Consider the following 13,962-nt stretch of genomic DNA (forward strand, 5'->3'; position numbering starts at 1 on the left):
ACTCAAATTCATGCTAAAATCTACAAACACTTAGTCTTACACTCTGGAAATGTCATTTCTTATTTTAAGAATTCTCAGTGGCATTTTCAAAGTGCATTCTCCATGAGGCATGTACATTACATATCATATGAAGACTGATGAAAATTGAATAAAGGTAAAATGAAATGACTTGGGAAGTGAAACTGAAAACACTTACTGTTATCCATTTTAAATCGGGTGCTGAGTTCATGGCCAAACCATCCCACTAACCTAAAACATAAATAACAACATCAGATATTTTGATCTACAAAAATAACTGCAATTAACACAGGAATCTGGGGCCTGCATACCAAAACCATTTGTAATGCAAGTCATCAAATATTTAAGCATATACATGTTAGATGATACCTTGGGCAATTAATATTTATAACCTTATCAAGAATGAGGATAAAAATCAATTTTATTCTTATTACTAGTTATATCATTTTTGTGATGTTAAATCATCTGAAAATCTGTATTTAAGGATCTTTTTCTTATTTAAAATGAACAAAATGTTGACCTTATATTTTGATTTTAAAATGAATGTGTAAGGTCAAAAAGAAAAAGCAATTAATGCAATAATATATTTTTCACAATAGGCTCCCTAATGAGAAATGGTGTTAGAATAACCTATATAATAGTGCAACAATTTTTGAATAGCCTCCTAAGGAAATTGATTCATGTCATATTTTAGTGAGATTAATAAATAAATAGCATGAAGTCATATAAATGTGTGTGCATATTAGAGGAAAATAATTATAACTTAAAAATATAAAATTTGAGAAATAGGAACTCAATATTTCTGGTACTATGTTCTGTCTAAAGAAATTTTTGGCTTTAATGCTGCCAAAATAAAAAATTCAAAGGCACTTTGTTAGAATTGGGCAAAATATTTTTCAGTTTATGTAGAATGTGTGAGTGAAAATAATAAATTTTGAAACAGAAGACTCTAATGGTGAGTATGTTGTATCTCATACTATTAGCATGCTTTAAGAGTAATGAAATTAATGTGCACAGGACCAGTGATTGCAGCATCAAGGAGGCCAATGGAACATGACAGAAAATATAAAAACAAGGGTGCCTGGGTGGCTCAGTCAGTTAAGACTCCTAGGTTTGGCTGTGTCATGATCTTGGGATTATGAGATTAAGCCCCCGGTTGGGTTTCACTCTCAGTGCAGAGTCAGCTTGAGCTTCTCTGCCTCTCCCGCTCTCTCTGCCCCTCTCCCTGCTCTCATGTGCTCTCTTGTGCTCTCCAATAAATATATAAAATCTTTTTTTAAGAAATGAAAAAATATAAGAGCAGTTTTCAGATCCTGTAAAAATTTAGTAAGTTATAACTGTCACATTGCAAAAAATGCAAGGATAAAGAAAAGATATTCACATATTTATGTGGTTTTGAAAAGAAAAATTTCTGACTATAAAATCAAAAGAAATACAGAGGCAAATATTGATAGACCTAAATATTTAAAATACTATGTTGAAAAGACAGACACAATAAACAAACCAATGATGGGGAGAAGACTGTTACTTGGCACCTATGAGTTTTCACCCAGTTTTTCATCAGAGAAGGGGCAATGCCCCTGAAGCTACCCAGCCATTACAAAAGGAGAAATGTAAATGTCCCACAAATTCAGAAAAAAAAGGCTCAATCTCAGGAATAATTTTTAAAGTGTGAAGCATCATAAAAATGAGACCATACTTCATGTATCAAATTGGCAAAATCAAAAAAAAAAATGAGGCCTATTTTCATCAAAGATTCAAAGAAAAAGAAATGAGTCCTTTGTCTTTTTTTTTTCTTTTTTTGATATTTTATTTATTTATTTGTCAGGAAGAGAGGGCATAAGCAGGGGGGAGGGAGAAACAGACTCCCTGCTAAACAGGGAGCCTGACGTGTGATTCAATCCCAGGACCTTGGGATCATGACCTGAGCTGAAGGCAGAGACTTCACCGACTGAGCCACTTAGGAGTCTCATGAGTACTTTGTCTGATCATGAGAATAATAAGTAAAAAAACCTATCACGAGTACAGTTTGAGAATTTATATGAAAAATATTTGTAACTTCCTGTCCCAGGACTTTTACTCTTTCCAATTTATTCAAAAGACTATTTGGATTGCAGTATTCAGAATACCTTAAGATTTATGTACTAGGACACGAGTACAATACTATTTACAACATCAATAGCTGATAAAATGAATTATACTACTTTCATAAAATGGAATACTACTGAAGCCATTATGAAAATCTTATTTAAAAGAATATATATTCAAAAAGGATAAAATGGAGATCACAATATTTAGAATATTATTCCAATTTTAGAATAAAAATAAGAAAAAGCCAATAAAACGTAATGCATTTATATTTAACTCTGGTCAAAATGTTAAAATCTTTTGTTTTATTCTTATATCAGAATTTTCTAGAGAGCATGTATTGTTGTTGCATCAGAAAAAAATCTATAACTAAAATTTTATAACCCATATTCATTAGTTCAAACTTTAATTCTAAAAATTAGCTTATTTTGTACACTCTGAATATATATATACACATACATATATATTTCTATATATACATATACACATACATATATTTTTCTATCTATATATATAAATTTTATATCTAGAATTAGTTAGCAAAAGTTGATTATAGATAACTAATGCTTTTACCCTTTAAAGTATCACATGGCTTCCCTTTTCTTGAAGGGAAAAATTCATAGCCTATTAGTCCAAGCATAACTTCCAAACCTTAGTTTTGGTGTTTCTTTTCTCATTTCAAGTGATTCATTCTCAAAACCTATCAAACAACCCTCCCCACCTACCCCAAGACCACAGTTTCTCTGGCTGAAATGCTTACATGGGTAGAAACTGTGTAGGAGCAACAGAAGAAAAGAATCAGGGCAGAGCCACGGAAGTCCAAGTGATGTAACACTTGAGGAGGTTCCAGGAAATTTCCAGGAAGTTCCTCTACTTTCTGAAGAGAAGGACACATTTTCTTATTTTAATTTCAAAAGCTACCCCCTTGATAAATTCCTAAGTAAAATACAGGGGTGAGCAGGATCATTTTCAGAACGGTTGCTATATTAAAAAAGAAAAGACATTTTTATATAAAGAAACAAGAGGAGCCCTAACAGTTGAAGTAGTCAGAGAATGAGATAGTTGAAAGGCTACTCGGTCTCTTTCCCCTTCCAGTTCAGGTATCTCCCCAGATTGCCGATCCAAGAAAATTCATTCAGTGAAGACCCCTGAAAGAGAGAACTGGCAACTGCAGTCACAAAGATTTACAAGAAAAATGTAAAAGTAGAGAAATCTACACACACACACACACACACACACACACACACACACACACACAAAAAACATTCACCAGGAAAAGGTTGCCAGAAAGCTGATGGAACATAAAAAGCAAGGAGTTAAGTAAATTAAGCAACAGAAACTTAATGAAGTAATATTTCATACAATGCAAAACTACCCCAGTAGAAACGCAGGAATAGAACTGATATAGCTTGACAGCAGGAGGGATGAACACAAACTTGCAGAAATCAAGAAAAAATCAGGAAAGAAAAATAAAATACATAGAAGAAATAAAGAGTTTGGGAAGAATGCAAGGAAGTTAGGAAACTAGAAAAAACACCAGGGTCAGAGGACAGCTGTGAGAAAAAATAAACCAAAAAAAAACAAAAAAAAAAAAACAAAAAACAAAGGAAGAAAGAAAGAAAAAGGATTTAAAAGAGTCAAGAGAGAATGTTATAATAAGCGGTTATAATAAACAAAGATATGTCATATGTCATAGCCAAAATGAATTTCCAAAGACAAGCAAAAAAATTTAAAAAACACAAAAAACTTTTTTAAAGAAGTTGTAATTCAAGATGACTGAATAAAAAATGACTTGAATCAGGTATACTGAAAAAAATGCAACACTGAGTGAATTGAGGAGGATTAATCAAGAGTGGTTTTATTTATTTTATTTAAAATTTGTTAAGGTTATTGGATTTTAAACACGAAGAAAAAAAATGGGATTCCAGGCAAAAATAGTGAGGACAGAATAAAGGGAAAAAAAAAACATTAGATTTGTCTCAAATTTATCAAATGCAACCATTCAATGAAGAAGATACTGTAAAAATATCTATATAATATCCCCCACCATAGAAAAAAACATAATGCATGAATATTATGTGTGGATAAGCCAAATTGTATAAAGATTACTGGTGTTGATCAAGCAAGAGATCAGCTAGTATTTTGCCATGAATTCTTTCCTTCTCTGTTTTGATTTTTTGTTTCAAATTTTTATTTCAATTCCAGTAAGTTAGCATATAATATGATACTGGTTTCAGGAGTAGAATTTAGTGGTTCATCGCATATATGTAACACCCAGTGTTCATTATAAGAAGGGCACTCCTTAATGCCCATCACCCCTTTAGCCCATCCCCACCCTCAATTTGTTCTCTATTGCTGAGTCTTTTATGGTTGCTTCCCTCTTTTTTTCCTTCCCATATGTTCATCTGCTTTGTTTCTTAAATTCCACATGAGTAAAATCATATGGCCTTTGTCTTTCTCAGACTGACATATTTTGTTTAGTATAATACACTCTAGTTCCATCTACGTTGTTGCAAATGGTAAGATTTGATTCTTTTTGATGGCTGAGTAATATTCCATACATACATATACATACACAGACACACACCACATCTTTATCCACTCATCAGTCAATAGACATCTGGGCTCCTCCCATAGTTCGGCTATTGTTAATAATGCTGCTATAAACATCGGAGTGCCTGTGCCTCTTTGATCCCATGAATTCTTCATAAAAATCTTAAGTCAGCCAAGAGATGCCTGAGGACATTATGACAAAAGGTATGTGGTGACTATTGAATGCATTTAATTATAGGACTAGGATTAAAGAAATGTAGAATGAAGGTGACAAAACATAATGAAAGAGGATGTTGTATGACAATGTGAAAGTGGATAACTGGCGAAATGGGGGTAATAAAGTAATTTCATTGATCACCTATACTTAAACTTGATAAATCAAATAACAGAAGTAAATCAGATCTAAGAATATCACTAAACACCAAGAAAGTCAAAACAGACTAAGCCACGGGCTGACAGGAATTTGGGCAGAAAGAAAGGACACCTGCTAAATCTTTTATTGCTTGTGGAAGGGAACTAATTGAAGAAAACAGGAAAGATTACAATTTTTTACTAAAATATGAACATTGGGTAGGGTATGCACTATGGTGAGCGCTGTGACTTGTAAGACTGATGAATCACAGACCAGCACTCCTGAAACAAATAATACACTGCATGTTAATTTATTTAAAAGATCTTTAAAAATACAAAATATCAGAACTATTTGCTGAAAAGCAATGAACAAAAAAGCAAAACGTGTCTCGTGTGCGAAGACTAAGAAGATCTAAAAACAGAAAAAATGACTCTGAGTGGCACTGAATTAAGACCAGACACAGCCATCAAACAATAAATCAAAGAGAATCTGTTTAAATGAGTGATTCAGAAAAAAAACACACTAAAAGGGTGAGCATAGATGTAAATGGCAAATGCGAAAGTAAAGCATGGGTGGGTGCAATCTTTACATCAGACAAGATGAAATTCAGACCAAAAAGAATTAAATGGTTTGAAGGGCATTTTATAATGCTGATGAATATAATCACAATAAGACAAAACAATTATGAATTTCTATTTAAGAGATAAATCAAGTAAACAAAATATCAAGTAAGAGGTAAATCTAAATGATGTTGAATGCTTATCCCGAAATAAAGATTGTAGCTTTTTGAAAAGTGCTCATAAAATACTGACTAAAATTAACTACAAAATAATGTGATATTTCCAAAGTGGATATATTGCTGACTATGTCTTCTGGTTACAATCCAATAAAATTAGCAATTATTAAGAAACTAAAAAAAACAAAAACAAAAACAAGAAGACTCAATTACTTGGTAAGTTAAAAATTACTCAGTTACTTGGGAAGTCATCTCAAATTATTTTTATGATCAAACTGAAATGGTAGAATTTCTTTAAAAATAATAAAAACACTATAGATCAGTATCTTTGGGTATTGCTAGAATAGTGCATAGAGAAAAATTCACAGCTTTGGATGTCAGATGAATAGAAAACATTTTTTAAATGAAAGCAAATAAATCAATAATAAGATTAAAAAGTCACACAGAAGAAAATAAACTGAAATAAAGCTATAATACACAATGAATAAAGATAAAAGCTGGAATTATTGGTTAGAAAACATAAAGTAAGTTACAATGATATATAAATAAAAAATCCATTTTGGTGAGAGTGAAAGATATCAATGAATTGAGAAAACACAAGACAAGTGTAGCTATAAAAATAAAAAAAATTACGGGGCGGAATAAACACAAAATAGGGAAAAGAAAGAGCATCATAATAGACTGCTAAAATCAGTTTGATTTTATTTTATCTTTTATTTTTAAGATTTATTTATTTATTTGACAGAAAGTGAGACAGGGAGGGCAACAGAGAGCGAGCATGAGCAGGGGAAGGGCAGAGGCAGGAGGAGGCTCCCCACTGAGCAGGAGCCCAAACATGGTCTTGATCCAAGAACACCAGGATCATGACCTGAGTGGAAGGTAGATGCTTAACTGACTAAACCATCCAGGCACCTGTAAAGTCAGTTTTAAAGCCTAAAATTAAAATGGATAATTTTCTAGGTGAATTTATTTATCCCAACTAATTCCAGCAAGGAAAAAAAAAAATCAAAGCCTGTAGGTTTATTTTTTTTTTATTTTTTTTTTATTTGACAGAGAGAAATCACAACTAGGTGGAGAGGCAGGCAGAGAGAGAGGAGGAAGCAGGCTCCCCGCGGAGCAGAGAGCCCGATGTGGGGCTGGATCCCAGGACCCTGGGATCATGACCTGAGCCGAAGGCAGAGGCTTTAACCCACTGAGCCATCCAGGTGCCCCAAGCCTGTAGGTTTTAATAAAAGAAATAAAGAAACCTCTCAAATACCTAAAATTCCTAAAAGAAGGTGATCACACAGGGAAATTCTGCCACTTTTCAGAGTAAATAATTCCAAGGTTATTTAAACTACTTCAGAGCATAAAAAAACAGAACAAATAGAAAAAAAAAAAGTAAAGAAAAAAGAAAGAAAGAAAAAAGAAAAAGAAAAAAAAAGAAAGAGAGGAGTATAGGAAAAAGTCACACTTTTTGGGGAACAAACATAACATTAATATCAAACCAGGTCAGAACTGCATACATTAAAAAAAAAAGCACAAGCAAATCTGACTTAAGAATATTAATACAAAAATCATAAACAGATTCAAACTCATTAAAATAATGTGTTATGAAGAGTGTGGTTTATTTTAAATGCAAAAACAGTTTTATATTAGCAAATTTATTAATATGCAATTTATCATATTAATAAAACCAAAAAGACAATCATAGGATCATCCTATAGAAGCTAAAAGATATTTTCAAAATTCTGCAACTGCTATTAATTAAAAGAAAATTAAAATGAAACAAAATAGTAGTAAGACAACATTTATTGCAATAAAATATATTTTTGTCAGCCTAAAAGGCAAATTTGCACTTAATGGAGAGCACTAAACATGCTTTCAATTAATACAAAGATTTTGCTGGGATGCCTGGGTGGTGTCTGGCCCTCAGTTCAGGTCATGATCTCAAGGTCCTGGGATCTGCATTGGTTTCCCCACTCAGCGGGGAGTCTGTTTCTCCCTCTCCCTCTGCTCTTCCCTCCCTCTTCTGTCAAATAAATAAATACAATTTTTACAATAAAAAAAATCCTCCTCTTTCTCTCAAATAAATAAAATCTTTACAATAAAAAATACTGACTTTTCAGTTATAAAAATTGGAAATGAGTAAGTAAAGTATGGCTACTTTCAAATTATAGGATTTTGTACCAGTATGAACAAAAATATTATTTAATATGGTAGTTTGGCACAAAGTTAATATGAGAAATAAATATCCAAAATTTAAAATGGCAACAAATGAATACAGTACCAAGAAATGTTCCAGGCCTACACAAGGTAAAGTTTAAAACACTCTTGAATCTGAACAGCAAGAAAGATTTGAATAATAATCCACAAAAAGAAAAAAAAAATAATGTTCCTCAAGTTAATGTGCAGATTTAGATGATCCCAGCAAAAAAAAAAAAAAAACCCAAAAGATTTTATTTTATTTTTTAACTGGATACTAGATAAGCCAATGCTAATGCTGTATGGAAAAAAAAAATCATAGTAAGAAAAGCAATGAAGTTGAATATTTCTAAAAAATATTACTACGTTACAAAACTTCAGAATAAAAACAACATGGTACTGTGTTAACAAATCAATTAATATACAATTTGCTACATTTAAAAAGCTAAAGAGAAAGTCATTGGATTATCTCCATAGACTAATGAATCATAAGAGAAAATTCTATCAAACAACAATCTGTTTAAAAAAAATCATTTGTAACTCATGTCACAAGGTTAGTTAATCCTCTTAGAAATATCTAGAAATATTATCTTAGAATTAGATTAGAAATAATATCTTAGAAATATCTAGAGGCCAATAATATAAAAAATAACCCAAGAAAAATGACCAGAAGATCTGAATTGATCACATAGAAAAGGAAAATGCCTCTTAAATGTGAAAAATACCCCTCCGTTTACTAAAGATAAGAAAAATACAAATTAAAACTACACTGAGATACCACCGTTGGCCTCTTAGATTGACGAACATTTAAAACAGATTATACATTCTCCTGGTATTAACATGGGTGATGAGTAACTCATATTATTGTGGGGTGTAAACTGATGCACCCCCCCAGAGAACAAATGAATAACAGCTATAAAAGTTACAAATACATATACCTTCCAACCTAACAAATTTACTTCTGGGAATTTATTCACCGAAACTTGTACAGGTATGAGGTGAATAGTGCAATAGTCACCACATCCTTTTTAGCAACAGTTGAAGATTGAAAAGAACCTAAAATTCCTTCAATATTAGGTTGGTTTCATAAATCATGGTAAATCTATGTAATAAAATGTCATGTAATTGTTAAATTAAAAGTGGACGAGGAAGACTCCCATGTCCTGAAATGGGAATGATTGTAAGAGACATGAAGCAAACAGAAGGTGTAGAATAGAATGTAGAGTATCTTCCGTGTGTACTGAATACTTGCTGATTTTTATTTTTCTCCCCCAATTAGAACGTAAGCTGATCAGATCAGGGACTTGCCTCTCACTACTTGTAGATGAGTGTATGTAAGGAGGGTGATATGATGTGTGATTAAGCAGTAAGTAAGTGAAGCATTGATTAAGGCAGCTGAACCAGCGTGGTGATGGTAGGGAGACTTTGCAGAGGAAGCTGAGTAGAAGAAAGAATATTTTGGCAAAAGAGGAAGGACCCTTCCAGATGGTCAAAGTAGCATGTGCAAGACCAGAGCTATGAGAGGACAAGGTTCTTTGGGAGTCGAGGGACTTTCCAAAGGCAGACTACTCCATGTTATACAATGGACAATTATCCCCACCATTTGAGATGTAACCATAATGTACTGAAGAGGTATTACCTGAAATTTATTCAACATTTTAAAAACTTGCTTTTCTTTCCACTTTTAAAATCCCTCATTTAAAAACAGGAACCAAACTGTAAAAGGATCATTATCTGAAGTTATTATTTCTAGTGGTTAGAATACAAGGCAGAACTTTCTCAAATCTAATGTAAATATTAGCTCACTTAACAACAGTTTGAACTCCATTCACAGGATAAACTGAAGAGAAAATAAATTTTATAATACAATTGTTTATATGAAATTCTGAAGTTTATCATAATGGATATATACTTCGAGAAGCATTAAGCCTTGATTTAAAAGACTCATAACAAAATACCTGAGATTTTTCTCAAAATGATTATGAAATCCATACACATGGAGAAAAGCCTCAACTTATGTTGTACAGTAGAAGAAAAGAATAACATAATAATCCTATTAAATATAAGGAGGTTATTTTTCTAAATGACGTATTCACATACTGAAAGATGTATCAATGACACAACAGAATTTTAATTATGGCTGCAGCTAAGATTTTGCCTCAGTTGTGAAAAACATATTTCAACTGAAACAATCATTAACTGTGGTATTTCACATGATGGTAATGAACTTAATATTTTACCTGCATAGATGCCTGCTTTTATTTTTAAAAGCTTCAGGGCAAGCTTTATTTTTAAAAGTTCACTTGCCAGGAGCACCTGGCTGGCTCAGTCGGTTGAGGGGCTGACTCTTGATTTTGGCTCAAGTCATGATCTCAGTCAGGGTCTTGGGGTCAAGGCGCAAGGCAGGCTCCCGGCTTGAGATTCTCCTCCTCCCTCACCTGCTGCCTCTCCTGACCCCTGTGCTCGACTGTGCTCTCTGTGTCTCAAATAAATAAACCAATCTTTTTAAAAAGTTCATTTGCCAAAATATTTCAATACAGTAAGTTTTGAGAGCACAATATATTCCACAACAGGTTGGCATTTAGACTTACAGCTGAACGACAGGTTTTGTTTGAATGGTCTAAAGAGAAGAAGTAAAGAGGACAGGATATATTTCACAATGCAGAAAATAGGAAAGGCAATGCCTCAGTTTTCACAAGACCACTTAGACGGCATTACACTAAATTCAATTCAAGCCACCGAGTTTAGTTCAGAGTTCACTGATGAATTTCTCATTGTCTGAAGTTGACATTCTATCTCAATGACACTATTCACTATTACTAAAATCTGAATTTCCAATTTTATATGATCTATTCCAGTCCATCCCAAAATGTATTGTTTTAAAGGGAGATATTTTATTTTTTTTATTTTATTTTTTTTAAAGATTTTATTTATTTATTTGATAGACAAAGATCACAAGTAGGCAGAGAGGCAGGCAGAGAGAGAGGAGGAAGCAGACTCCCTGCTGAGCAGAGAGCCCGATGCGGGGCTCGATCCCAGGACCTGAGATCATGACCTGAGCCGAAGGCAGACGCTTAAACCACTGAGCCACCCAGGCACCCAGAAGGGAGATATTTTAAATGGTCTCATTTATGTGCTCAAAAATCTATGATTATATTTCAGTGAACCTACATATTGCCAATTTTTATCTCATAAACAAAACAAAATAAAGAAAACAGTGGGGGAAACCTACTTAGGAAGTAAGAAGGAATATTCTACACATATGTAAATGAACAAATACCTAAACTTACATTTAATATGTCACTGTGCCTCCAGGAACATGAGAAAGTTTAAGAGTGTCAGGAGGTTACTCTTCTTTAGTCACTGGTCACGAAATCTCTAGCATCGGAAAATTGGTCAGATTTTCAGCTGTACACATTGACGCTGTGAATCATCATCACATACCAATTCATTCTGTCCGGCTCACTGAGTATTTCGCATGATGTCCCCAATAGGTGGTGTGTCCTCCACCCCCAACACACACAGACTATGTGGGCTCATTTCCTCCCACCTCCACTGTCCACTCTTATTTTTTCTTCTTGTACTATGCCATTCAATCTTAAATGAATTGATTTTTTATTCTTAAAGATTATTTATTTACTTGTTCCCTCTCTCATTGTGTCTCTGTCACATAAATAAGATCTTTTAAAAAATTAAAATAGTTATTTACTCACCAAAATTTATGACCTGATAATATTTACATATATAACTTTAAAGAATTTTCAAATTTCTCCCAACATCCTTCTGCTCTCCATATCCCAATGTCCTCCATGTCATTTGTTATGCTCCACAAATAAGTGAAACCATATGATACTTGACTCTCTCTGCTTGACTTATTTCACTCAGCACAATCACCTCCAGTCCCGCCCATGTTGCTACAAAAGTTGGGTATTCATCCTTTTTTTTTTTTTTATAAACATATAATGTATTTTTATCCCCAGGGGTACAGGTCTGTGAATCACCAGGTTTACATACTTCACAGCACTCACGATAGCACATACCCTCCCCAATGTCCATAACCCCCCGAGGCGAACCATGAGAGACTATGGACTCTGAGAAACAACCTGGGGGTTTTGAAGGGGCGGCAGTGGGAGGTTGGGGAACCAGGTGGTGGGTATTAGGGAGGGCACATGTTGCATGGAGCACTGGGTGTTGTGCAAAAACAATGAACACTGTTACGCTGAAAAAATAAATTATAAACTGTTAAAAGAATTTTCAAATTTCTGATGGTAACTATAATCAATAACAAAATTAAAAGTATACTTAACAAAAGTTCTGAAATTTTTTGTTTTAAGATTTTAAGATTTATTTATTTAAGAGAGTGAGCAAGTGAGAGAGGAAGAGAGAGCATGAGTAGGTGGGGAGTGGCAGTGGGAGAGGGAGAAGCAAGCTCTCTGCTGAGCAGAGATCCAGATATGGGGCTCAATCCTAGGACCCTGAGATCATGGCTTGAGCTGAAGGCAGACACTTAACTGACTGAGCTACCCAGGTGCCTCCTGAAATGTTTTATGTTAAATATCAGAATCAGAACCTATCTTAATTTGAGCACATAATTGAGCTATATTAGTGAGTTAAATTGGCTGGGAAAGCAAAACCACTATATAAAGTACTTGTTTATGCGAGGTCCTTATGCTTTCTGTGATGTGTATTTATTGAAAGCCCGTTCTTTTAGCAGTTTAGAATTGTCGTAGATACTGAGGGGACTCACTCTCACTGAGGCTCAGATTATATTTGCAGAAAAAGGGGGAATTAGGGAAGAAGCTAGCCTGAATGAATTAGAACCATTTCCCATCCTTTAGAACAGAGGCACTGACTATTTCATTTTTTTTTTTTTTTACCATTTGAAAGGTAAGAAAAATGTTAGTTTGTTAGAGAATCGTTTCTTCTGTAGTTACGTATCAAAACATAACATATCACACAAAATGCTTTCTATGGAAACATTCAGAATTTATCTCTTTGCATTTTCATTTTTAAAAATCTGAAGGCAAATATAGTGTCTATGAGACAGGTCATGAAAGTCAAGGGCAACGTGTCTTTTTTCCAGTCCTGTTCAATGGGATCAAAATAAAAATTGGGAGAACCTTTCAATATGTTTTTCCTATTTAGGAACCTTTCTTTCATTCTTGTGTGTTTGCTAAAGGACTAGGTATTGTCATTTTTGTTTGTGGAGTGATATTAAAAATTCAATAGCATGAGTTATGGTGGTTGCTGGGAGTATCTGAGAGCAACATCAAAGACCCAGTGTGCGAACATGGTATCACAGGAGGAATGATAGGTTGTGCTTGCAAGTACTGATGACATGTTCATAACCTAAATGTGAAAGAAACAAGTGACTACATGAAGGGAAAAATGTGTTCTTAGGGGAAAAAAAACCAAAACTGATTCCATAACTGAGGCCAGGGCATCATGTTTGACACTCTATTTACTGAATCTATAAAAAGCATTTTAACTTCATATCTGAGAAAGTTCAAAAATGATATTATGATTGTTTCTAAGTGGTCTGTCTCATTACTTAATGATGATATGCTTCTTTTGCATTTGCTTACTGAAGAAATTATATTTTGCTATGTAAGGGCTTAGTATGAAGGGCACAAGCCTCTGGACCCCACTGGAGATTCTAACTGTTCCCCATTCATCACCCTTGGCCCCGGCACCTACATCACTCCTGAGTGGAAGTTATATAAGCCCACACTACCTTTCAGAGTGGTGTAGCTAATCAAATTAGTGTTCTTATGCCAACAGGAAATCTTATTCAAAAGACAAGGTTTAGCTGAGTTTTGCACAATAAACTTTTAACAAAAAAAGGAGCAAACCAAAACATGTTGGCTGGGAAATGGGCATGACAGTTTCATGTCATTTCACTTAACCTTTGCAATAACACTCTGAGGTAGGTATTATTTCCACACTTCCTTTTGAGAAAAGGCTTACAAAGGTTGAGTGATTACCCAAAGGAACATAACTAAGTAAGCCCATATCCTGCTCAGTATATATA

At 33.8% G+C, this 13,962-nt stretch overlaps 1 protein-coding gene across 1 annotated transcript in view; it reads right to left on the reverse strand.

The window, feature by feature from the left end:
* The window catches only part of KYNU (kynureninase), a 110,893-nt gene that overhangs the window by 12,454 nt on the left and 84,477 nt on the right, over positions 1-13,962 (reverse strand). The window contains exon 12 of the mRNA XM_046017984.1: positions 197-249. Coding sequence (XP_045873940.1) covers positions 197-249 — 53 coding nt within the window. The remainder of the gene's footprint in view (positions 1-196; positions 250-13,962) is intronic.

This window comes from Meles meles, chromosome 9 (assembly GCF_922984935.1).
Source record: "Meles meles chromosome 9, mMelMel3.1 paternal haplotype, whole genome shotgun sequence".
Classification (NCBI taxonomy): Eukaryota; Metazoa; Chordata; class Mammalia; order Carnivora; family Mustelidae; genus Meles; species Meles meles.